Source organism: Ranitomeya imitator, chromosome 5, assembly GCF_032444005.1.
Source record: "Ranitomeya imitator isolate aRanImi1 chromosome 5, aRanImi1.pri, whole genome shotgun sequence".
Taxonomy (NCBI): Eukaryota; Metazoa; Chordata; class Amphibia; order Anura; family Dendrobatidae; genus Ranitomeya; species Ranitomeya imitator.
In genome coordinates this window covers 32,604,113-32,630,221 of record NC_091286.1, presented here as the reverse complement: position 1 = coordinate 32,630,221, position 26,109 = coordinate 32,604,113, and the positions used below count along the sequence as shown (strand labels likewise).

The 26,109-nt window shown below is 41.5% G+C and overlaps 1 protein-coding gene across 1 annotated transcript in view; it reads left to right on the top strand.

Annotated features, from left to right (window-relative positions):
- The first annotated feature begins 428 nt into the window (after positions 1–428).
- Positions 429–26,109, top strand: part of KCNK2 (potassium two pore domain channel subfamily K member 2) — a 132,724-nt gene continuing 107,043 nt past the window's right edge. Inside the window, exon 1 of the mRNA XM_069768497.1 lies at positions 429–732. Coding sequence (XP_069624598.1) covers positions 726–732 — 7 coding nt within the window. The 5' untranslated portion in view covers positions 429–725. The remainder of the gene's footprint in view (positions 733–26,109) is intronic.

Below are 26,109 nucleotides of genomic sequence, written 5' to 3'. Positions count from 1 at the left end.
TCTCCCTGCACCTGCCTGTCTCCCTGCACCTGCCTCTCCTCTCCTCTGCTGCCTCTGTCTCCCTGCAACTGCCTCTGTCTCCCTGCTCCTGCCTCTCCTCTGCTGCCTCTGTCTCCCTGCACCTGCCTCTCCTCTGCTGCCTCTGTCTCCCTGCACCTTCCTCTCCTCTCCTCTGCTGCCTCTCCTCTCCTCTGCTGCCTCTGTCTCCCTGCACCTGCCTCTGTCTCCCTGCACCTGCCTCTGTCACCCTACACCTGCCTCTCCTCTCCTCTGCTGACTCTCCTCTGTTGCCTCTGTCTCCCTGCCTCTCCTCTCCTCTGCTGCCTCTCCTCTCCTCTGCTGCCTCTGTTTCCCTGCACCTGCCCCCTCTCCTGGTGTCTGCACAGCTTGCTCTTTGTAGTTTCATTCACACCAGCTATTGCTCCAGTCCTTTCATTTCCAGCTAAACCCCTAGGATCCTGCCTGCCTTAAACCCTCCTCCTTTCCCACCATCATCATCATCATCACCATCATACACATTCCCAGACTTTCCACAGTAGCTGCTCCTCTCTCTTCTCCAGCATTTCCTCTCCTTGCCTCTCAGCCTTGGCACTCTCTGGACTTTATTATATACAATCTCTCCAGCTGGTGATTGATTTCTTCTGCCTCCTATTCTTGAATGCAACAGCAACACAAGATCAAACAATGCCTTGCTTCCCAGAGAAAATCCTGCAGAGAGCCTGGAAATGAAAAGTAAGTGATGTCTAGACATTGAACATTTGGGGAACTACAAGCACCAAGAATTCCCAGAACATCTGGAGGGGCTGCAGGTTGCAGGATGCTGTGCCCAGTCTATCACATTGATACTTTGTAGCACAATTCCTCTTTGTCCATTTTTCCATATATATTTATTCCAGTGAAACAATGTATCATTTTTTTCCCCCAGCTGAACTGGAGGATTTAACCTATTCACTGCCTCCATGCTTTAACTATATTTTACACCAGGGTTCTTTAAGAACATTTCTTTCTTTAGGGGGTGACCAGCATTTAACTCCTGCACTGCCGCCTCATGTCACATGAATTGGTGATTATTCCCTTTTGTGCTGTTTGCTGAAGGTGTGAAGAGGAGTCATCCTGCCCCAGCAGCCGGACTGGCAGGGATGGGAGAGGGACCCTGCATTCAGGGTGTTTTTGGAATAATGAGAATCTGGGGTAATTGATTGCTGAAATATTCAGATTTAGAAGAGCAGGAGGCGCAGCCGAATAATGTGAAGTCGTGTGTGAAGGATTTGTGGCAGTGATGAGACCCCCAGTCCCTGCTCTGTGGGCTCAGGACCATGAGGCTGGAGAGACCCCAGTGCACTGAATGCACAGCAATGAAGCATGTGCTAATGGTGAGCAGTGTGCTACTGGGACAGCTGGGCACTACTGGGATTCACTGCCAGATTCACTGCTGTCTGCTACTCAGGGAAGCATGAAAGGGTCTACAGTATGTGCAACTATCATCTATCATCTAATATCTATCTATCTATCTATCTATCTATCTATCTATCTATCTATCATCTAATATCTATCTATCTGTTATCCATCTATCATCTAATATCTATCCATCCTTCTATCATCTATCATCTAATATCTATCATCTAATATCTATCCATCCATCATCTATCAATCTATCTAACCATCCTTCTATTATCTATCTATCATATATATATTATCTATCATCTATCTATTATCTATCATCTAATATCTATCCATTCATCTATCATCTATCTATTATCTATCATCTATCATCTAATATCTATCATCTATCATCTATCTATCCATCCTTCTATCATCTATCATCTAATATCTATCATCTAATATCCATCCATCCATCCATCCGTCATCTATCATCTATCTATCTATCCATCTATCTCCCATCTATCTATCATTTATCTATCATCTAATATCTATCCATCCTTCTATCATCTATATATCTATCTAACCATCCTTCTATTATCTATCATCTATCTATCATCTAATATCTATCTATCCTTCTATCATCTATCTATCTATCATCTATCTCCCATCTATCTATTATCTATCTGTTATCTATCATCTATCTATCATCTAATATCTATCCATCCTTCTATCATCTATCTATAATCTATCTATCATCTATCTATCATCTATCTATTATCCTTTTATCATCTATCATCTATTATCTATCTATCTATCATCTATTTTCTATCATGTCATCTAATATCTATGTATGTATCCATCTAACTCTTATCATGTAATATTTATCTATTTATCTTTTTATCATCTATCTCTTCATCTATTATCTATCATCTCTCTATTTATCATAATTTTTCAATTTATTGATATGAACAATTTGAAGACTATTTTTTTTCTAAAAGTCCCTATTAATATTCAGGGTGTTTTTCGTGCTCACACTTCTCAGGAATCCCATGTGACTGCGGTGAGGGTTTGCACATTGACACTTGCTGTCATCCCTGTAGGTCACAGAGCAATGCAATGAAATTCTGAAAGTCCCAGCAGGTGCCACATTGCTATGAATGATAAACTGTCACCTGCCACATCTCACCCAATATCATCAAGAAAATAAGTAAAGCTATAACCAAGGAAATGTAAGGCTTACCAACAAAGGCAACTTTATTGCAATTTTCCCAGTCTATATTATTAACTCTTGTAATGTTTCAATGTAACTCTGTTGTTGGTTTTATCTGATATTGTGAAAGATGAGTGCTAGTAGTCAGTACTACTACTTCCACAAGTGGTATCATCACATTTTCCAAAATAGACCAGCAAATCTGCTTTCTTATGCAGAAATACAGTATTATTGGGTGACAACATATTTACCAGGAATGTCTCTATGGGGCAGTATTATAGCAGTTATAATCTTTGGTAAAGTATTATACTCAATGACGTTAAAGGAACTTGCATGCTCCAAAATATACAAGTTATAAGGCAGTGTTCATTGCTTCTACATGGGGGCAGTATTATAGTAGTTATATTCTTGTACATAGGAGCAGTATTATAGTAGTTATATTCTTGTACATAGAGGCAGTATTATAGTAGTTATATTCTTGTACATAGGGGCAGTATTATAGTAGTTATATTCTTGTACATAGGAGCAGTATTATAGTAGTTATATTCTTGTACATAGGAGCAGTATTATAGTAGTTATATTCTTGTACATAGAGGCAATATTATAGTAGTTATATTCTTGTACATAGGGGCAGTATTATAGTAGTTATATTCTTTTACATAGGGAGCAGTATTATAGTAGTTATATTCTTGTACATAGGAGCAGTATTATAGTAGTTATATTCTTGTACATAGGAGCAGTATTATAGTAGTTATATTCTTGTACATAGGAGCAGTATTATAGTAGTTATATTCTTGTACATAGGGGGCAGTATTATATTAGTTATATTCTTGTACATAGGAGCAGTATTAAAGTGGTTATATTCTTGTACATAGGAGCAGTATTATAGTAGTTATATTCTTGTACATAGAGACAGTATTATAGTAGTTATATTCTTGTACATAAGAGCAGTATTATAGTAGTTATATTCTTGCACATTGGGGGCAGTATTATAGTAGTTATATTCTTGTACATAGGGGGCAGTATTATAGTAGTTATATTCTTGTACATAGGAGCAGTATTATAGTAGTTATATTCTTGTACATAGGGGCAGTATTATAGTAGTTATATTCTTGTACATAGGAGCAGTATTATAGTAGTTATATTCTTGTACATAGGGGCAGTATTATAGTAGTTATATTCTTGTACATAGGGGGCAGTATTATAGTAGTTATATTCTTGTACATAGGGGGCAGTATTATATTAGTTATATTCTTGTACATAGGAGCAGTATTAAAGTGGTTATATTCTTGTACATAGGGGGCAGTATTATAGTAGTTATATTCCTGTACATAGGGGGCAGTATTATAGTAGTTATATTCTTGTACATAGGGGGCAGTATTATAGTAGTTATATTCTTGTACATAGGAGCAGTTTTATAGTAGTTATATTCTTGTACATAAGGGCAGTATTATAGCAGTTATATTCTTGTACATAGGATCAGTATTAAAGTGGTTATATTCTTGTACATAGGGGGCAGTATTATAGTAGTTATATTCCTGTACATAGGGGGCAGTATTATAGTAGTTATATTCTTGTACATAGGGGGCAGTATTATAGTAGTTATATTCTTATACATAGGAGCAGTTTTATAGTAGTTATATTCTTGTACATAGGAGCAGTATTATAGTAGTTATATTCTTGTACATAGGAGCAGTATTATAGTAGTTATATTCTTGTACATAGGAGCAGTATTATAGTAGTTATATTCTTGTACATAGGAGCAGTATTATAGTAGTTATATTCTTGTACATAGGAGCAGTATTATAGTAGTTATATTCTTGTACATAGGAGCAGTATTATAGTAGTTATATTCTTGTACATAGGGGCAGTATTATAGTAGTTATATTCTTGTACATAGGGGCAGTATTATAGTAGTTATATTCTTGTACATGGGGCAGTATTAAAAGAGTTACAGTTATTATTATTATTATTATTTATTCCATGGCGCTTTACATGTGAGGAGGGGTATACATAATAAACAAGTACAATAATCTTAAACAATACAAGTCATAACTGGTACAGGAGGAGAGAGGACCCTGCCCGCGAGGGCTCACAATCTACAAGGGATGGGTGAGGATACAGTAGGTAGGGTAGAGCTGGCCGTGCAGCGGTTTGGTTATGCTCAGTTATGCTCAAAAGTTTACATACCCCAGCAGAATTGTTGCTTTCTTGGCCTTTTTTCAGAGAAAATAAATGATAACACCAAAACTTTTTCTCCACTCATGGTTAGTAGTTGGACGAAGCCATTTATTGTCAAACTACTGTGTTTTCTCTTTTTAACTCATAATGACAACCAAAAACATCCAAATGACCCTGATAAAAAGTCCACATTCCCCATTTCTTAATACCGTGTATTGCCCCCTCTAACATCAATGACAGCTTGAAGTCTTTTGTGGTAGTTCTGGATGAGGTTGTTTATTTTCTCAGATGGTAATGCTGCCCACTCTTCTTGGCAAAAACCCTCCAGTTCCTGTAAATTCCTGGGCTATCTATCATGAACTGCGCGCTTGAGATCTCCCCAGAGTGGCTCAATGATATTGAGGTCAGGAGACTGAGTTGGCCACTACAGAACCTTTACTTTGTTCTGCTGTAAAAATAATAAACGGGAAAACACATATAACTATGGGACAACATATTAGTATAAAGTATCATAAGTACACATATAGCCCATAATATATCACAGGACATACACGGACACACTGAAGCCCATAAAGAGAGCACCACAAACACAAATCAGTGTAAAGATGTCCAAAGACTGACAACAAAGTTAAATGCAAAAGTTTATTAATAATTAACAAAAAGATCTGCAGACAGAACACATGGTTAAAAGAGTGACAAATCCTCCCACAACAAAGACCGGCGGTGAGGGAGCATATAAAAAAACCCTGGGAGACAACACATGATCATAAGCACTAGTAGATAGTAACCATAATGCACAGTGGCCGTGTCTCTGATAACGTACCTGTCAACACAGCAGGGTCACACGCGCACTCCCTCCCTCCCCGACGCGCGTTTCGGAAGTGGGAACTTCCTTCCTCAGGGGGCATGCCTGCTGTGTTGACAGGTACGTTATCAGAGACACGGCCACTGTGCATTATGGTTACTATCTACTAGTGCTTATGATCATGTGTTGTCTCCCAGGGTTTTTTCATATGCTCCCTCACCGCCGGTCTTTGTTGTGGGAGGATTTGTCACCCTTAACCATGTGTTCTGTCTGCAGATCTTTTTGTTAATTATTAATAAACTTTTGCATTTAACTTTGTTGTCAGTCTTTGGACATCTTTACACTGATTTGTGTTTGTGGTGCTCTCTTTGTTCTGCTGTAGCCAATGACAGGTTGACTTGGCCTTGTGTTTTGGATCGTTGTCATGTTGGAACATCCAAGTACGTCCCATGCGCAGTTTCTGGGCTGATGAGTGCAAATTTGCCTTCAGTATTTGCTGATAATGTGTTGCATTCATCTTTCCTTCAACTTTGACCAAGTTTCCTGTGTCTTTGTAGCTCACATATCCCTAAAACATCAGTGATCTACCTCCGTGCTTTACAGTAGGAATGGTGTTCCTTTCATCATAGGCCTTGTTGATCTCTCTCCCAATATAACGTTTATGGTTGTGGCCAAAAAGGTCAATTTTGGTCTCATCACTCCAAATTTCCTTGTTCCAGAAGTTTTGAGGCTTGTCTCTGTGCTGTTTTGTGTATTGTAGGCGAGATAGTTTGTGGCATTTCCGCAGTAATTACTTTCTTCTGGTGACTCGAACATCCAGCCCATTTTTCTTCCAGTGCCTCCTTATTGTGCATCTTGAAACAGCGACACCGCTAGTTTTCAGAGAGTCCACTAATTCAGCTGATGCTAATTGTGGGTTTTTCTTTGCATCCCGAACAATTTTCCTGGCAGTTGTGGACATTTTTGTTGGTCTACCTGACTGTGGTTTTGTTTTTACAGAGCCCCTGATTTTCCATTTTTTAATCACAGTTTGAACACTGCTGACTGGCATTATCAATTCCTTGGATATCTTTTTATATCCCTTTCCTGTTTTATAGAGTTCAACTACCTTTTCCCATAGATCCGTTGACAATTATTTTGCTTTCTCTATGACTCACAATCCAGAAATGTCAGTGGCTGGATGAAAGATGCAAGAGTCTGTCTGGATCCCAGAAACTCACTCAGCTTTTATGCACACACACTGATTACAAGCAAACAGGTCATAGGTGAGGATGTTACCTTTAGTAGCCATTCAACCCCATTTTTCTCAAATTCTGTGCATGTTATCAGGCCAAAATCACCAGGGTATGTGAACTTTTGATCAGGGTCATTTGGATGTTTTGGGTCGTCATTATGATTTAAATAGAGAAAACACAATAGTTTGACAATAAATAGCTTTGCCCAACCACTAACCATGACTGGATAAAAAGTTTTGGTGTTATCATTCATATTCTCTCAAAAAAGGCCAAGAAAGCAAAATTTCTGCCAGGGTATGTAAACTTGAGCACAACTGAATATTCTTATACAAAGGGGCAGTTTTATAGTAGTTATATTTTTCTACATACGAGCAGTATTATAGTAGTTGTATTCTTGTGTATAGAGGCAGTATTATAGTAGTTATATTCTTGCACATAGGGACAGTATTATAGTAGTAAGATAGGAGCAGTATTATAGTAGTTATATTCTTGTACATAGGGGCAGTATTATAGTAGTTCTATTGCATTATAGTAGTTATATTCTTGTACATAGGGGGCAGTATTATAGTAGTTATATTCCTGTACATAGGGGACAGTATTATAGTAGTCATATTCTTGTACATAGGAGCAGTATCATAGTAGTTATATTCTTGTACATAGGAGCAGTATTATAGTAGTTATATTCTTGTACATAGGAGCAGTATTATAGTAGTTATATTCCTGTACATAGGGGGCAGTATTATAGTAGTTATATTCTTGTACATAGGGGCAGTGTTATAGTAGTTATATTCTTGTACATAGGGGCAGTATTATAGTAGTTATATTCTTGTATATAGAAGCAGTATTATAGTAGTTATATTCTTGTTCATAGGGGGCAGTAGTATAATAATTATATTCTTGTATATAGGGGCAGTATTATAGTAGTTATATTTTTGTACATAGGGACAGTATTATAGTAGTTATATTCTTGTACATAGGGGGCAGTATTATAGTAGTTATATTCTTGTATATAGGAGCAGTATTATAGTAGTTATATTCTTGTTCATAGGGGGCAGTAGTATAATAATTATATTCTTGTATATAGGAGCAGTATTATAGTAGTTATATTCTTGTACATAGGGGCAGTATTATAGTAGTTATATTCTTGTTCATAGGGGGCAGTATTATAGTAGTTATATTCTTGTTCATAGGGGCAGTAGTATAATAATTATATTCTTGTACATAGGGGCAGTATTATAGTAGTAATATTCTTGTACATAGGGGCAGTATTATAGTAGTTATATTCTTGTACATAGGAGCAGTATTATAGTAGTTATATTCTTGTACATAGGGGCAGTATTATAGTAGTTATATTCTTGTACATAGGAGCAGTATTATAGTAGTTATATTCTTGTACATAGGGGCAGTATTATAGTAGTTATATTCTTGTACATAGGGGCAGTAATATAGTAGTTATATTCTTGTACATAGGGGCAGTAATATTAATATTAACTTTAAATGGCATTTCATGTAAATTGGACCCTAAGTCATGGAGTGCCACCACTATTGCTCTTGAAACAGCCCTTCTATGGTAATTTCGTCATTTAAGGTTTTTCTGAGCTGCTATTTCCGCACTGATGGAGAACACTTGCAGGTGTTTCTTAGCTGATACTGACAGTGTAATGTATTGTTTCTTTGCAGCCACTGCTTATCGTGGAGCTCAAGAAGAGTCATGCTTGGGTCACGGCATGGGTTAGCTGGAAACATTTTATAGTCATGGTGATGCTTATTAAGTTAAGCAGTAAATTTCCCTTTCCGTAATAGAATTTCACAATGTCCGCAGTCCTCAGTCCAAACACAAGGGAAGTCATGTTGCGCGAGTAATAGGAAAAGATCAGGGCAGGTGGCAGTGGAAGCCGAAATCCCCCAATGACTGTTCACCAAGACATCTCGGTCAGTAATGAGCGGCCCAGGCCCTGACCAACCGCCATTATACAAAGTCCATGAATCAGCACGGTATCATTATATGCACTTATAGCGCCATCCCCCGACTCATAATAAGAATATCTGTTCTCCATCTCGGTTTTATTACTGGGAGTCGGGATCTACATTTATAAGCCCCTAAGGCTGGAAGACTTGATAGTTTTGCAGTGAGTGGAAGCATTAACGCTGCAATCTAACAGATGGCGACTCTCAGAGAAGTTCTACTGCGGAGAAGCAGAACAATCCTAAAGGAGACATTTTGGTGAAAACATTTATCACCTCGCTGCTGCTTGGCGGTGGTCTGATTACTGTTGACTTCTCACCCGCAGAGTTTTCAGCTGAGAGACAGTGTGATAATTTAACCATCATTTTTTTATTGCCGCTATTGGAAAGACAAAAAAGAGCCCCCAATTTTAGTCATCACAGGTGGATGGACCCCTATTTGGTGAACTTACCCAGTGGATAAGGCAAGGCAAACTTTCTAATTTATCTTATCTTTCTCCACTTATAAGCCATGTCTTCCCTTCTCCTGCCACCGGTACTCACTATTCACTCTGATAAACAGCTCAAATCCGTCTTGGTGAAAATAAGACTGACTTCCAGCTCACTGAGGGATCATATTACACCTGCCTATTTTAAGTCTATGGAGATTAAAGGGGGAAGAAGGAGGAAGTAGTAGATTGAAATAAAAAATAAAAGATGGTGTTGCTGCTTTTCAGTAAGTGTTTTTGAGCTGCATTCACAGCTGCACTGCTCAGTATTGCTGTATAATGCCCTCCATGCTGCTGTTGTTTCTGAATAAGTACTACATAGAGAAAGGAGAGAAGGAATCCATCATGAAGGTAGAATTCTGTCATTTGCATTTGTTGCTCACCCAGATGCAGGGTTCGTTGTTTACACTGTAAAGTAGCATGAACTTGTATGATCATCACGAGACAAGGATTTACTCTCTCTATGTGTCAATAATCAAGGTTACGTTTTGAGGAGCTTGCACACTGGTCTGCTTCTCTGTCTTGTATAGACTGACTGGTCTCCTCACTCTGCACTTCTGTTTAATAGTGGTCCCCATAAACTGAGCAGCGCATCCCTATAGGTGCTCACTACGTAGACCTTTTAAGGGAATACTTGAGATGTTGCATTTACTTAGTGCATCCAAATCGAATCCTTTTTAGTAAAAATTTCAAAAAAGAAAGAGGATTGAAAAACCTAATATATGAAAAATCCCATAAAAGATGTACTGTATTGATAATTTAAAAAAATAAAAAATATATACAAATGATTCGCAATCGCAAAATATACTGACCTGGCAAAATGTATTCAAGTGATCACCAAAGGTCCTTAAAGCAGTTTTAACCTTGGACTAGAAACACTAGAGGCCCCTAAAAGAGTGCAGACCCTGGGTAATTGCCCAGTTTGAAGTCTATAGAGATGGGAGGGGAGGAAGGAGGACGTAGCAGACTAAAATAAACGTAGAAAAAGGGATTATGCTGGTTGCTTTTTAATAAGTATTTTAGAGCTGGATTCACAGCTACACTGCTCAGTACTGCTGTATAATGTCCTCCATGGTGCTGCTGTTTCTGAATATGTACAACATAGAGATAAATCGCAAAATATACTGACCTGGCAAAATTTGTTCAAGTGATAGCCAAAGGTCCTTAAGCAGTCTTAACCATGGACAAGAAACACTAGAGGCCCCTAAGAGAGTGCAGGCCCAGGGTAATTGCCCAATTTGAAGTCTATGGAGATGGGAGGAGAGGAAGGAGGCAGTAGTAAACGAAAAAAGAGTAGAAACAAAATGCTGGTTGCTCTTTAATAAGTATTTTAGAGCTGGATTCACAGCTATACTGCTCAGTACTGCTGTATAACGTCCACCATGGTGCTGTTGTTTCTGAATATGTACTATCTAGAGACAGGATAGCAGGGCTCTCTAATCTCTGTGCGTGCTGTGAATAATGGTAGCTAGTCTCCGCCCACTAGCTAACTAGAGAACTGAAATTTAGAGATACAGCCTGCAGAGGGCAGAAACTGGTGAAAAATACATGCCCGCCAGTTCTGATTGTAACTGGGGCTTATTTTTGGAGTAGGGCTTATCTATCAAGCATACTCCAAAAATCCTTTAAAATCATTTTAGGGCTTATTTCCGAGGTAGGTCTTATTTTCAAGGAAACGAGGTATTAGGAGATAATGGTGATTAAGGGGATGAGGCCGAGATATATAGACGCAAAGTAAACTTTAAGGTTTCCGTAAAAGCAACTTACCTGACAGTAAAGGTAAATAATGCCAGACACTGTCGTTTCACCCTAGGGACGGCCGGAGTAAAAGCACCCTACCTGACAGCAAAGGTAAACTATGCCAGACACTGTCGTTTCACCCTAGGGACAGCCGGAGTAAAAGCACCCTACCTGATAGCAAAGGTAAACTATGCCAGACACTGTCGTTTCACCCTAGGGACGGCCGGAGTAAAAGCACCCTACCTGACAGCAAAGGTAAACTATGCCAGACACTGTCGTTTCACCCTAGGGACGGCCGGAGTAAAAGCACCCTAACTGACAGCAAAGGTAAACTATGCCAGACACTGTCGTTTCACCCTAGCCTAGGGACGGCCGGAGTAAAAGCACCCTACCTGATAGCAAAGGTAAATAATGCCAGACACTGTCGTTTCACCCTAGGGACGGCCGGAGTAAAAGCACCCTACCTGACAGTAAAGGTAAATAATGCCAGACACTGTCGTTTCACCCTAGGGACGGCCGGAGTAAAAGCACCCTAATTGACATCAAAGGTAAACTATGCCAGACACTGTCGTTTCACCCTAGGGACGGCCGGAGTAAAAGCACCCTACCTGACAGCAAAGGTAAACTATGCCAGACACTGTCGTTTCACCCTAGGGACGGCCGGAGTAAAAGCACCCTACCTGACAGTAAAGGTAAACTATGCCAGACACTGTCGTTTCACCCTAGGGACGGCCGGAGTAAAAGCACCCTACCTGACAGCAAAGGTAAACTATGCCAGACACTGTCGTTTCACCCTAGGGACAGCCGGAGTAAAAGCACCCTACCTGATAGCAAAGGTAAACTATGCCAGACACTGTCGTTTCACCCTAGGGACGGCCGGAGTAAAAGCACCCTACCTGACAGCAAAGGTAAACTATGCCAGACACTGTCGTTTCACCCTAGGGACGGCTGGAGTAAAAGCACCCTACCTGACAGCAAAGGTAAACTATGCAAGACTCTGTCGTTTCACCCTAGGGACGGCCGGAGTAAAAGCACCCTACCTGACAGCAAAGGTAAACTATGCAAGACTCTGTCGTTTCACCCTAGGGACGGCCGGAGTAAAAGCACCCTAACTGACAGCAAAGGTAAACTATGCAAGACTCTGTCGTTTCACCCTAGGGACGGCCGGAGTAAAAGCACCCTACCTGACAGCAAAGGTAAACTATGCCAGACACTGTCGTTTCACCCTAGGGATGGCCGGAGTAAAAGCACCCTACCTGACAGTAAAGGTAAATAATGCCAGACACTGTCGTTTCACCCTAGGGACGGCCAGAGTAAAAGCACCCTACCTGACAGTAAAGGTAAACTATGCCAGACACTGTCGTTTCACCCTAGGGACGGCCGGAGTAAAAGCACCCTACCTGACAGCAAAGGTAAACTATGCCAGACACTGTCGTTTCACCCTAGGGACGGCCGGAGTAAAAGCACCCTACCTGACAGCAAAGGTAAACTATGCCAGACACTGTCGTTTCACCCTAGGGACGGCTGGAGTAAAAGCACCCTACCTGACAGCAAAGGTAAACTATGCAAGACTCTGTCGTTTCACCCTAGGGACGGCCGGAGTAAAAGCACCCTACCTGACAGCAAAGGTAAACTATGCAAGACTCTGTCGTTTCACCCTAGGGACGGCCGGAGTAAAAGCACCCTAACTGACAGCAAAGGTAAACTATGCAAGACTCTGTCGTTTCACCCTAGGGACGGCCGGAGTAAAAGCACCCTACCTGACAGCAAAGGTAAACTATGCCAGACACTGTCGTTTCACCCTAGGGACGGCCGGAGTAAAAGCACCCTACCTGACAGCAAAGGTAAACTATGCAAGACTCTGTCGTTTCACCCTAGGGACGGCCGGAGTAAAAGCACCCTACCTGACAGCAAAGGTAAACTATGCCAGACACTGTCGTTTCACCCTAGGGACGGCCGGAGTAAAAGCACCCTACCTGACAGCAAAGGTAAACTATGCCAGACACTGTCGTTTCACCCTAGGGACGGCCGGAGTAAAAGCACCCTACCTGACAGCAAAGGTAAACTATGCAAGACTCTGTCGTTTCACCCTAGGGACGGCCGGAGTAAAAGCACCCTACCTGACAGCAAAGGTAAACTATGCCAGACACTGTCGTTTCACCCTAGGGACGGCCGGAGTAAAAGCACCCTACCTGACAGTAAAGGTAAACTATGCAAGACTCTGTCGTTTCACCCTAGGGACGGCCGGAGTAAAAGCACCCTACCTGACAGTAAAGGTAAACTATGCCAGACACTGTCGTTTCACCCTAGGGACGGCCGGAGTAAAAGCACCCTACCTGACAGTAAAGGTAAACTATGCAAGACTCTGTCGTTTCACCCTAGGGACGGCCGGAGTAAAAGCACCCTACCTGACAGTAAAGGTAAACTATGCAAGACTCTGTCGTTTCACCCTAGGGACGGCCGGAGTACCCTAATAAGGAAACTCCTGTAAGCAAAGTGTAGTCCGACTGGAATCAGTGACTATCCCATGATGTTTGCAATCATGACCTAGAGATACACAAGGTACAGCCATAGACAAACTGCAATAAGGCAAACAAACACGTCACACCTTAGTCACTCAATGAGAGTCAATGAGCTCAGACGTGGATAATCCGCGAGGATCAGCAGGAGTCACTGTGATACATAGCCACATAGAAAACATAACAGGTATATTTGTAAGTAGCAGTTGTTAAAGTGCCACTCAAAAAATGCAATAAAGACCCATGTAGCTAAAATCCACCATGACCTCAGCGCGTTTCCCCTATATGGATAGAGCTTCATCAGGGGGATTGAAAGGTAATTGATCCCGGGGAATGGAATAATGACGTGTGGATGTCAGCTGCCCCCAATCGATCAATCCCTTTTTGTAAGAAGGATCCACTAATAATAAGCTGCTAAAATCCCAGTGCGGTCGGGAGTCCCAATGTACCCGCCACATTTCCCATTATCGGGGGTGATCTAGGAGCATGCTCTGCAGGCTGAACATGTCAGCAAGTGCTCAGCTTCTCTGCAGCGCCACCACAGGACAAAGGAAGTATTACATAGTTCTCTAAGCAATTAATTGGCTGTTCTTATAATTGCTAGATGCGTCATCAGTATCCGATTTGATTTCATTATGTTTTTATTTTAAACATTTTTGGTGTATTTTTTTGGAAATTGTTCATATGGTTATGTACTGTACCTTTTCCTAAAATCCTAAAATATGGCCTTATTTACTGTGACCTATAAGGTTTTTTGGACAATACTTGTCAATTATACATTAGTCCTGACAGGTAGGCGAAGACGCCACATTATTAGCACGGATGGCAGTGCAGAAGTGAACAACCCCTTCCAAGGGTTATTGCCGACTCAGACGTTCATGGCTATCCACGGCATAACTTCCCATAGCAATGCATGGAGAAAGTTGCACAAATGCACAGTGAAAGGTGACAGCAACCAGCAAACTAAGGGTATTTTCGTACATGACTACATGACATTTTTTTTGTTTTTTTTACAGCAAAATTGTATTGGCAGGAAAAACGGTGTAAAAGCTTCAGGTTTTTCATGCTTTTTATTCATGTGGTTTTCATGCTTTTTTCTTTAACGAGATAATTTTAGTCCTGTTTGCCATAGAAGAGCAAGTCACAAATACGGGCTCGCTAATGGTTTAAATGCAATTAGTACAATTTCTCCCATTCTACAGTTTCCATAACTCCCATTAATTACAATAGGAAAAGAGCACAAATGCACATTGTAACTGGAACTAAAGCCGTCTCATTCTAGGTCATAAAACATTATGGTGGCGCTTCTATTACCGAGGGAAACTCCCAAAAAAGGCTGCGTCGAGTACAGTCCCTCTTAACACCAACCATCCAGATGCAAGAAGACCCGCTTCATCTACGTACTGTACCGGGCGGGACCCTATGGGCCGACCCCAACACCCCACTCAGCCCTCCGCATTCAGCAGTACCAGCTTTGGCCATAACGGCTCTGTCATCAGTTTTTTGGTACATTAACAGTTATTTCAACAGATAGATCACGGACCCTCCTATTGCAATTATGGCCCTGTCACATTTCCGTTTTTTTTGTGGATAAATTGTCCAGAACCCCCCCCCCCAACACCCAAAGGAAAAAATAAAAACGGACTGGACCCACTAGGATCCGCACTATGGTTCAAACTCTCCAATGGCCCCGTCGTCAGTGTGATTAATGGGTAGAAATACATAAATATATGCAGCAGTCATGCTCTGTGGGTAGAGCCGCCGGCCAGTCCTAGCGTTGTGTTCCGATGTCGGTCTGATTTATACAGCCGTAAGTATAACCAATCAATAAAAGATCTTTGGGGTCATACTTTCTTCACCCTGCAGATTAGCCAAACTGCAATACCAGACACGGACACTGTAAAAAGAGCGGCACTGTGCCTGATATCAGACCATTGGCATAGAGGCGGAGAAGCAAATTTCCCCCTGGATTTTATATCCTATGGATAGGCAATGAACTCCTTACCAGTACAATGCGCCATGACATCACGCTGCAGGTGCAGGTACATGGAGCGGCCTACCTGGAGATATCGGCTGTGCTAAACAGCCGGCACCTGCCTGTATAATCAGCGATCAGAGCAAGGCTACGATGGCTGCTGTTAACCCCTCAAATGCATCTGTCAGTCTTTGACAGTGGCACCAAAGGCATGTTGGTCTTGGGTGTACGATGAGGTTGCACATGATTCGCCCTTGTAACTGGAGGGCTCCTGGAGACCCCAATGACTGCCAAGCCGGTGCTTCTTTGGAGACTGAGATTTTGCCCATACACCGTAATACAATGATATTGCAGTAATGAAAATAGACAATTAGATGATCGCAGGTTCAAATCCCCTGTGAAGGCCAAAAAATAAAATAAATAAAATAATAAAAATATATACAAAAATAATAAAAAGCATAGAAAGTTGGCTTAATCCCCTTCTACCCCATTAAAATAAAGCTATAAAAACAAATAATCCTATTTAGTATCGCTGCATCTGTGAAAGTATGATCTATCAAAATATAAAAGTGTCCATCCCGCATGTAAATGCTGTAATACAAAAAAGTGTGAAATAAGAGTTTCATTTATATATTTGCTGCATACACAACAACAAAAATGCAATAAAAAGTATTTCAAAAATGGTATAAAAAATGTCAGCTCGCCTCACAAAAAGCAAGCCCATAGATGGAAAAAATACAACTGGTCACACAAAACAATTTTTTTTTCATTACAAATTTCAGATTTTTTTTTTTAACACACAATAAACATTGGAAAAACAAAATGCAATGGAATAATTGTGTTTTTGCGTTTTTGCTTCGGCATTTTACTGCACTTGAAATTTTTTGTATCCATTTTCTGGTACGTTATATGGTAAAATAAAATTTGTCATTCAAAACTACAATGTGCCCTGAAAAACAAAATACAATGTGCCCCGAAAACAGAGGAGAAAAGAAAACCAAAAACGCGAAAAATGAAAAATTGGTTACTGAGCAAAACAGGTTAATATTCTAGTCCGGGAAAATCCCTTTTAAAGGTTCTGTGACGACTGCAGGGTCTCCACTCGGAGAATCGGTAGATGCAATAATGGAAGGCTTCTCTCCGGATGGCACATCCTCTTCATCTTTTGATTCATTTTGTTCTGGACGCCGGCCAATATTCCACATTAGGCATATCTCACGGCTGATTGACAGCCACAACACATGAGGGGTTGCCTAACAATCTGGCAATCCATATATGTGTTGCAGCTGTCGATAGCCTCAAGACATGCAGCCGCGAGGACTCAAGCATATTTTTCAGGCAAGCTGAAGTCAATCGGTTAGCACCCGAGCATGCTCAGATAACACCTTATCCGAGGACGTTCGCTCATCACTAATATGGAGTTATGGGGGGTCCTTATGTCACCCACTACTCTCCCCGGTATCGTATCGTACTCCTAGGGTGCCCATGATGGTATCATGTCTTCCATGTTTGTACGCCAATGAACCCCAATCTTTTAAATGTTACAAATATCTTTTTTTAAATGGAATAAAAAGAGTGCAGAAAGTTGTATTCATAGCAAAATCATACCAATAAAATCATACTGCACTTTTGACCAAAAACAAAACAAACAAACAAAAAATAGTATACATATATATATTTATTCTTTCTCTTTTTTCAGTATATTATGTGGCAGAATGAACGCTGTCGTTCGCATCTACAACTTTGCCCTGTAAAAAAAAAAAATCTTCACGGGAAAAAAAAAAAAGCTATGGATTTTTGAAGAAGTGGAGGAAAAAACGAAGAAAGAAAATGCATTGTCAATGGGTTAGCAATTGAATTACAGTAAGGCCGGCGTCACTGTCGAGTTTTACGGACGTATGAGAGGCGCAGAAAATACGCATTGCACACGGACCAATGATTTTCTATGGCCCAGCTCCTATCTGCCGTATTTTACGCATCCGTAATATACGGTGTTCTACGGCCGTAGAAAATCGTAGCATGCTGCGTTTGTCAGTGTATTGCGCAAAAAATTCACTAATGAAAGTCTGTGGGGGCGAGAAAATTACGGATTACACATGGACCAACAGTGTGACTTGCAAGAAATACGCAGCGGTGTTCTATAGAAAAGCCGGTAATTCAGTGCGGTGTACAGTAAAATCACACTGAATAGAATAGCTAAAATAAATGTCTACACACAGTATAGGGGTATATATATATGTAAGTGAGACACACACACATATATATATATATATATATATATATATATACAGTTAGGGCCAGAAATATTTGGACAGTGACACAAGTTTTGTTATTTTAGCTATTTACAAAAACATGTTCAGAAATACAATTATATATATAATATGGGCTGAAAGTGCACACTCCCAGCTGCAATATGATAGTTTCCACATCCAAATCGGAGAAAGGGTTTAGGAATCATAGCTCTGTAATGCATAGCGTCCTCTTTTTCAAGGGACCAAAAGTAATTGGACAATGGACTCTAAGGGCTGCAATTAACTCTGAAGGCGTCTCCCTCGTTAACCTGTAATCAATGAAGTAGTTAAAAGGTCAGGGGTGGATTCCAGGTGTGTGGTTTTGCATTTGGAAGCTGTTGCTGTGAGCAGACAACATGCGGTCAAAGGAACTCTCAATTGAGGTGAAGCAGAACATCCTGAGGCTGAAAAAAAAGAAAAAATCCATCAGAGAGAAAGCAGACATGCTTGGAGTAGCAAAATCAACAGTTGGGTACATTCTGAGAAAAAAGGAATTGACTGGTGAGCTTGGGAACTCAAAAAGGCCTGGGCGTCCACGGATGACAACAGTGGTGGATGATCGCCGCATACTTAATTTGGTGAAGAAGAACCCGTTCACAACATCAACTGAAGTCCAGAACACTCTCAGTGAAGTAGGTGTATCTGTCTCTAAGTCAACAGTAAAGAGAAGACTCCATGACAGTAAATACAAAGGGTTCACATCTAGATGCAAACCATTCATCAATACCAAAAATAGACAGAAAAACACCTCAAGAAGCCAGCTCAGTTCTGGAAAAGTATTCTATGGACAGATGAGACAAAGATCAACCTGTACCAGAATGATGGGAAGAAAAAAGTTTGGAGAAGAAAGGGAACGGCACATGATCCAAGGCACACCACATCCTCTGTAAAACATGGTGGAGGCAACGTGATGGCATGGGCATGCATGGCTTTCAATGGCACTGGGTCACTTGTGTTTATTGATGACATAAGAGCAGACAAGAGTAGCCGGATGAATTCTGAAGTGTACCGGGATATACTTTCAGCCCAGATTCAGCCAAATGCTGCAAAGTTGATTGGACGGCGCTTCATAGTACAGATGGACAATGACCCCAAGCATACAGCCAAAGCTACCCAGGAGTTCATGAGTGCCAAAAAGTGGAACATTCTGCAATGGCCAAGTCAATCTCCAGATCTAAACCCAATTGAGCATGCATTTCACTTGCTCAAATCCAGACTTAAGACGGAAAGACCCACAAACAAGCAAGACCTGAAGGCTGCGGCTGTAAAGGCCTGGCAAAGCATTAAGAAGGAGGAAACCCAGCGTTTGGTGATGTCCATGGGTTCCAGACTTAAGGCAGTGATTGCCTCCAAAGGATTTGCAACAAAATATTGAAAATAAAAATATTTTGTTTGGGTTATGTTTATTTGTCCAATTACTTTTGACCTCCTAAAATGTGGAGTGTTTGTAAAGAAATGTGTACAATTCCTACATTTTCTATCAGATATTTTTGTTCAACCCTTCAAATTAAACGTTACAATCTGCACTTGAATTCTGTTGTAGAGGTTTCATTTCAAATCCAATGTGGTGGCATGCAGAGCCCAACTTGCGAAAATTGTGTCACTGTCCAAATATTTCTGGCCCTAACTGTATATATATGTGTATTTATATTTTATACAGAGCTAGATATCTTAAAAGCCGGTAATTCATTTCTCCTTCCCAAACCCGACATGATATGAGACATGGTTTACATACAGTAAACCATTTCATATCCCTTATTTTTGTACATATTCCTCACTAATAATGTTCCAAGTGTCTGTGTGTAAAATTTGGGCGCTCTAGCTATTAAAATAAAGGGTTAAATCACGGAAAAAACTGGGGTGCGCTCCCGCGCAATTTTCTCCGCCTTAGTGGGAAACCGGTGACTGAGGACAGATATTAATAGCCCAGAGAGGGTCCACGGTTATTGCCCCCCCCCCCCTGGCTAAAAGCATCTGCCCCCAGCCACCCCAGAAAAGGCACATCTGGAAGATGCGCCTATTCTGGCTCTTGGCCACTCTCTTCCCATTCCCGTGTAGCGGTGGGATATGGAGTAATAAAGGGTTAATGTCCCCTTGGTATTGTAAGGTGACATTAAGCCAAATTAATAATGGAGAGGCGTCAATAAGACACCTATCCATTATTAATCCAATAATAGTAAATGGTTAATAAAACACACACACATTAGGAAAAAAGTATTTTATTGAAATACACAGGGTGTTGTAATAGTTTATTATACTCTCAATCCAATTGAAGACCCCTGTCACCTGAAACAAAGTGAAAATAAAAAATCAACAATATCCCATACCTTCCGTCGTTCAGTCTTGTCCCACGCTGTAAGGCTACGTTCACACTAGCGTTCGGCTAGTGTGCTTCGCGCTAGCGTCGGGCGACGCAGCGGCGACGCACGCGTCATGCGCCCCTATGTTTAACATGGGGGACGCATGCGTTTTTGATTGTTGCGTTTTCCGACACGTGCGTCTTTTTTGACGCTAGTGTCGGACCAAGAAAACGCAACAATTTGCATTTTTCTTGCGTCCGATTTTCGTCAAAAAACGACGCACGCGTCGCAAAACGCAGCGTTTTTGCGTGCGTTTGCACGCGTTTTTCGGTGCGTTGTGCGTCGCGTCGCCGACGCAGCGGCGCACAACGCTAGTGTGAACGTAGCCTTAATCCATCTGAAGGGGTTAAATAATTTTACAAGCAGGAGCTCTGCTAATGCAGCCGCCCCTGCCTGTAAAATCTGGGGAATGATTGGAAAGCAGGGGAACATAGCTACCTAGACTTGCGGTGCTGCGCCCCCTGCTGGCATAACCTCAGATGAACTCGAGCGTGGGAATTTTTCTGAATATTTTCCCACGCTCGAAATATATACATACATATATATATATATATATATATATATATATATATAGACTGTATATATGTTTTCATGAATATTTGAGCCCATGGATCCATTGTATGTCCGTTTTGCAAGCCGACGAGAAAATCTGTATGGATGCCATACGGATTACATACGGAGGTTTACGTGCGCAAAATACGCTGACACACCCTGCCTTTTGATGACATATGGATCATTATTTTGGGAATAATTCTGCGTATTACGCATGTAAAATACGGACCGTATTTCCCTACGCTGAGTGTGACCCCAGCCTTAGGGTTTAATAATTTTTTGCAAATGAGAATTTTTCTGAAGTTTCTTTTAAACAAAAAATGAGGCCTTAGGCCTCTTTCACATGTCCAGATAATTCCGGTACTGGAGAAATCGGTACCTGAATTATTCGTGTCCGTGTGTCCGTGTGCTCGCATGGCACATCAGTGTGGCACATGTGCGGCATCCGTGTGCCGCCTGTGTGCCGACTGAGGACCACACGGACCGTACAGGAGACAGCGCTACAGTTAAGCGCTGTCCCCTGCTTTTGGTGCTGAAGCCGGCATTCATTCCATCTCCCCAGCAGCGTTCGCTGGAGAGAAGGAATGAAAAATCAAGGTTTTTTGTTTTTTTCCCTTAAAAATAAAGTTTGTGAGTCACCACCCGCCTCCCATCCCTGGTGTGGTCCCGCCCTGCTTGCCGGGAAATACTCACCAAGCTCCTGAGATGTATGCTCTCAGCGCCGGCAACAGGTCCTGTGTGAGCGGTCACATGGTACCGCTCATTACAGTGATGAACATGTGCATATTCATCACTGTAATGAGCGGTACCATGTGACCGCTCACACAGGACCTGCTGCCGGCGCTGAGAGCATACATCGCAGGAGCTGGGTGAGTATTTACTGGCAAGCGGGGGGGGGGAGGGGGGGCGGCACGCACAGGGGATGGGAGGCGGGTGGTGACTCACAAACTTTATTTTTAAGGAGAAAAAAACCTTGATTTTTCATTCCTTCTCTCCAGCGAACGCTGCTGGGGAGAAGGGATGAATGCCGGCTTCAGCACCACATGCAGGGGGGACAGCGCTTACTGTAGCGCTGTCCCTCCTGCGGGCGGTACATGCACATGGAGGAGAGTGCACACTGTTCTCCGTGTGCACGTGTGCGGCACGTATTGCGGTACGTGCTGCTGGAGAAAAGCGGACATGTCTCCGTGTTTTGCACACGGACACACGGTCCGTGAAAACATGGAGACATGTGCATAGACCCATTCATTTGAATGGGTCTACGTGTGTCAGTGTCTCGGGTACGTGAGAAAACTGTCAGTACACATACCGGAGACACTGACGTGTGAAAGAGGCCTTAGGGAGAGTTTCAAGTAATTGGTATTACTGATCAATTCTGAAAAAGGATCAATACTGCAGCATCTGCAGCTAATAATCCTTATGGAAATCTGTGAACACTTTAAAAAAAAAAAGTTTTCTTTACCTCTAATGTCACATCCCAGAGTCAAGAGAAGAGCATGAAAAATAACCCGATCCATAAAATTAATCATGTCTTAAGGGGACGCGATGCATCCTCTGACATCAGCAGGGAACGAAGCAAAAGCACTAATTATTTTGATGAACTGACTCCCTAGAGAGAAAAATTTCGCCAGAATCAGCATAAGTGCCCTCATTTATATAGCGGCGTGAGCCTCAGATTGTAAATCCATATAATGATTTAACTCCAAACCCTTCCTGAATAGGATCATCCCCGGGGGCTAACACATAATACGGAGCAAAAGCAGAAATAATGGGCACGTACAAGTATTACGTAGGCTGTATGTGGCATGGACAGCTGTTGACCCCCTCCCCTCTATAAAAACAGAAAAATAAATTATACTTGATATGAATTCTGCTCAAATACATCTCGATTTGGCTGTAAATGTGACAAATTTTGTCACAATTTAGTTAAAAAAAATATCGTGTATTTAAAAAGTATCATTAGGAACAGAGGCGTGGCTTCATGGGAGAAAGGAGGCGTGGCTTCACAGGAGAAAGGAGGCGTGGCTTCACAGGAGAAAGTAGGATGGGCTTGAAGAGGACCTATCAGTTACGAGAAAAGTATATAAAGTGACAGTAGATGAAATTATAAGAAGTTTCTAAAATATATATTATTAGCAAATCTGATGATTTATGTCAGTATTACAGGGAAGCAGGCTTTAGGTTAATTTTATCAGAGTGTACAATCTGACAAAATTCTCCTTTCTAGGAGATGCCAACTATGAGGGGTGAACATATGACAATGACTGCCACGTTCCTGCCCCTGCAGACACCAATCGCGTTGTGTGTATCATGTCTTGCGTCTTTTGTATATAGATATATTGTGTCTTCCTGTGTGATGTAATAATATTGGTAATATATAGAGTAGGACATAGTGAACAGTACAGAATACGTGTAGGGTAAGACATACAGTAGTTTAGATCTTAGGACACAAGGTAAGTAGTATAAGGTAGTTGACTGTAGTTAGGTAATAACATTAGGTGTTGTGAATTCTGTTGTCGGGCTCCCTCCTGTGGTCATGAATGGTACTTCGGCTGGTTCTGTCCATGGACTTCCTCTGGTGGATGTTTCTGAGTTTCACAGGTGACGAGGTTAATTCATTAGCTGCTGCTCTATTTAACTCCACTTAGATCTTTGCTCCATGCCACCTGTCAATGTTCCAGTATTGGTCTAGTTCACTCCTGGATCGTTCTTGTGACCTGTCTTCCCATCAGAAGCTAAGTTCCAGCTTGTATTTCTTTGGTTTGCTATTTTTCTGTCCAGCTTGCTATTTAATTTGTTGTCTTGCTTGCTGGAAGCTCTGGGACGCAGAGGGAGCGCCTCCGCACCGTGAGTCGGTGCGGAGGGTCTTTTTGCGCCCTCTGCGTGGTCTTTTTGTAGGTTTTTGTGCTGACCGCAAAGTAACCTTTCCTATCCTCGGTCTGTTCAGTTAGTCGGGCCTCACTTTGCTAAATCTATTTCATCTCTGTGTTTGTATTTTCATCTTTACTCACAGTCATTATATGTGGGGGGCTGCCTTTTCCTTTGGGGAATTTCTCTGAGGCAAGGTAGGCTTATTTTTCTATCTTCAGGGCTAGCTAGTTTCTTAGGCTGTGCCGAGTTGCATAGGGAGCGTTAGGCGCAATCCATGGCTATTTCTAGTGTGTTTGATAGGTTTAGGGATTGCGGTCAGCAGAGTTCCCACGTCCCAGAGCTCGTCCTTATTATCAGTAACTATCAGGTCAATCCGTGTGCTCTTAACCAATAGGTCCATTATTGTCCTGACCACCAGGTCATAACAATTAGGGTAAGATAGAGGTAATGTTTGAGACTAGCCCATAGTAGGAGGGGCTTAGTGTTAGGGCTAGTGACTGCTTCCTGTAGATAGTTAGATAGGGACAAGTTGTAGTATGAAGTATTTGTGAGCCGTGCTGCCTTTGAACTACCGTGGAAAAGATCCTGAAGTGACCGACGAGACAGAGTGACCTTCCATACAAGGGGTCCTTGGGAAGGATGAGGTGTCACAAGAAACTATGAGCTTGCAAAACACCAAAGGTAGCCGGAGCCGGAGCTTCTATGATAAAACAAACAGGATTTTTTTTTTAAATTATATATACGGTATTTAAGAAAGGTTTTATATTTTGGTTTCTTTTCATGTTATGAAGTTTTCCTGGAGGTGATAAGTCCTTCTAAATGTTCCAAAATGTCTTGGTGTTTGATTACTCCCTCCCAGATCTTTTTTTGATACAGGAAAATTCAAAATTGTCCCACTAAGGCCGGCGTCACACTAGCGAGTTTTACGGACGTATGAGCGCATAAAATACGTCCGTAAAACACGCATTACACACGGACCAATTATTCTCTATGCCCCTGCTCCTATCTGCTGTATTTTACTGATCAGTATTATACGGCTTTCTACGGCCGTAGAAAATCGCAGCATGCTGCGTTTGTCACCGTATTGCGCAAGAAAATCGCCAATGAAAGTCTATGGAAGTCAGAAAAATACGGATTACACACGGATCAGCAGTGTGACTTGCGAGAAATACGCAGCGGTGTTAGAGAGAAAAGCCGGCAATTCAGTGCGGTGTACAGTAAAATCACACTGACAGCTTACAATAGAATAGGTAGAATAAATGTGTACACATAGAATAGGTATATATATATATATATATATGTCAGTGAGACACATATATGTATATATATATTAATATGTCAAACAGCGCTAGATAGCTTTAAAGCCGGTAATTCAATTGCCGGCTTTTCATTTCTTCTTCCTAAACCCGACATGATATGAGACATGGTTTACATACAGTAAACCATCTCATATCACCTTTTTTTTGCATATTCCACACTACTAATGTTAGTAGTGTGTATGCACAAAATTTGGCCATTCTAGCTATTAAATTAAAGGGTTAAATGGCAGAAAAAATTGGCGTGGGCTCCCGCGCAATTTTCTCTGCCAGAGTAGTAAAGCCAGTGACTGAGGGCAGATATTAATAGCCTGGAGAGGGTCCACGGTTATTGGCCCCCCCTGGCTAAAAACACCTGCCCCCAGCCACCCCAGAAAAGGCACATCTGGAAGATGCGCCTATTCTGGCACTTGGCCACTCTCTTCCCATTCCCGTGTAGCGGTGGGATATGGGGTAATGAAGGGTTAATGTCACCTTGCTATTGAAAGGTGACATTAAGCCAGATTAATAATGGAGAGGCGTCAATTATGAAACCTATCCATTATTAATCCAATAGTAGTAAAGGGTTAAAAAAACACACACACATTATTAAAAAGTATTTTAATGAAATAAACGCAAAGGTTGTTGTAATATTTTATTGTACTCTCAATCCACCTGAAGACCCTCGCTCTGTAACAAAGAAAAAATAATAAACCAACAATATACATACCTTCCGAAGATCTGTAATGTCCAACGATGTAAATCCATCTGAAGGGGTTAAAATATTTTACAGCCAGGAGCTCTGCTAATGCAGCGGTGCTCGTGGCTGCAAAACCCCAGTAAATGAATGGAAACTAGGTCAATTACCTATATTTACCTTCATTCGCGGTGAGGCGCCCTCAGGTGGCATTAACCCCTCATTACCCCATAGCCCACCGCTACACGGGAGTGGGAAGAGAGTGGCCAAGTGCCAGAATGGGCGCATCTTACAGATGTGCCTTTTCTGGGGTGGCTGGGGGCAGATGTTTTTAGCCAGGGGGGGGGGCCAATAACCATGGACCCTCTCCAGGCTATTAATATCTGCCCTCAGTCACTGGCTTTACTACTCTGGCAGAGAAAATTGCGTGGGAGCCCACGCCAATTTTTTCCTCCATTTAACCCTTTAATTTAATAGCTAGAACGGCCAAAATTTTGCATATACACACTACTGACATTAGTAGTGTGGAATATGCAAAAAAA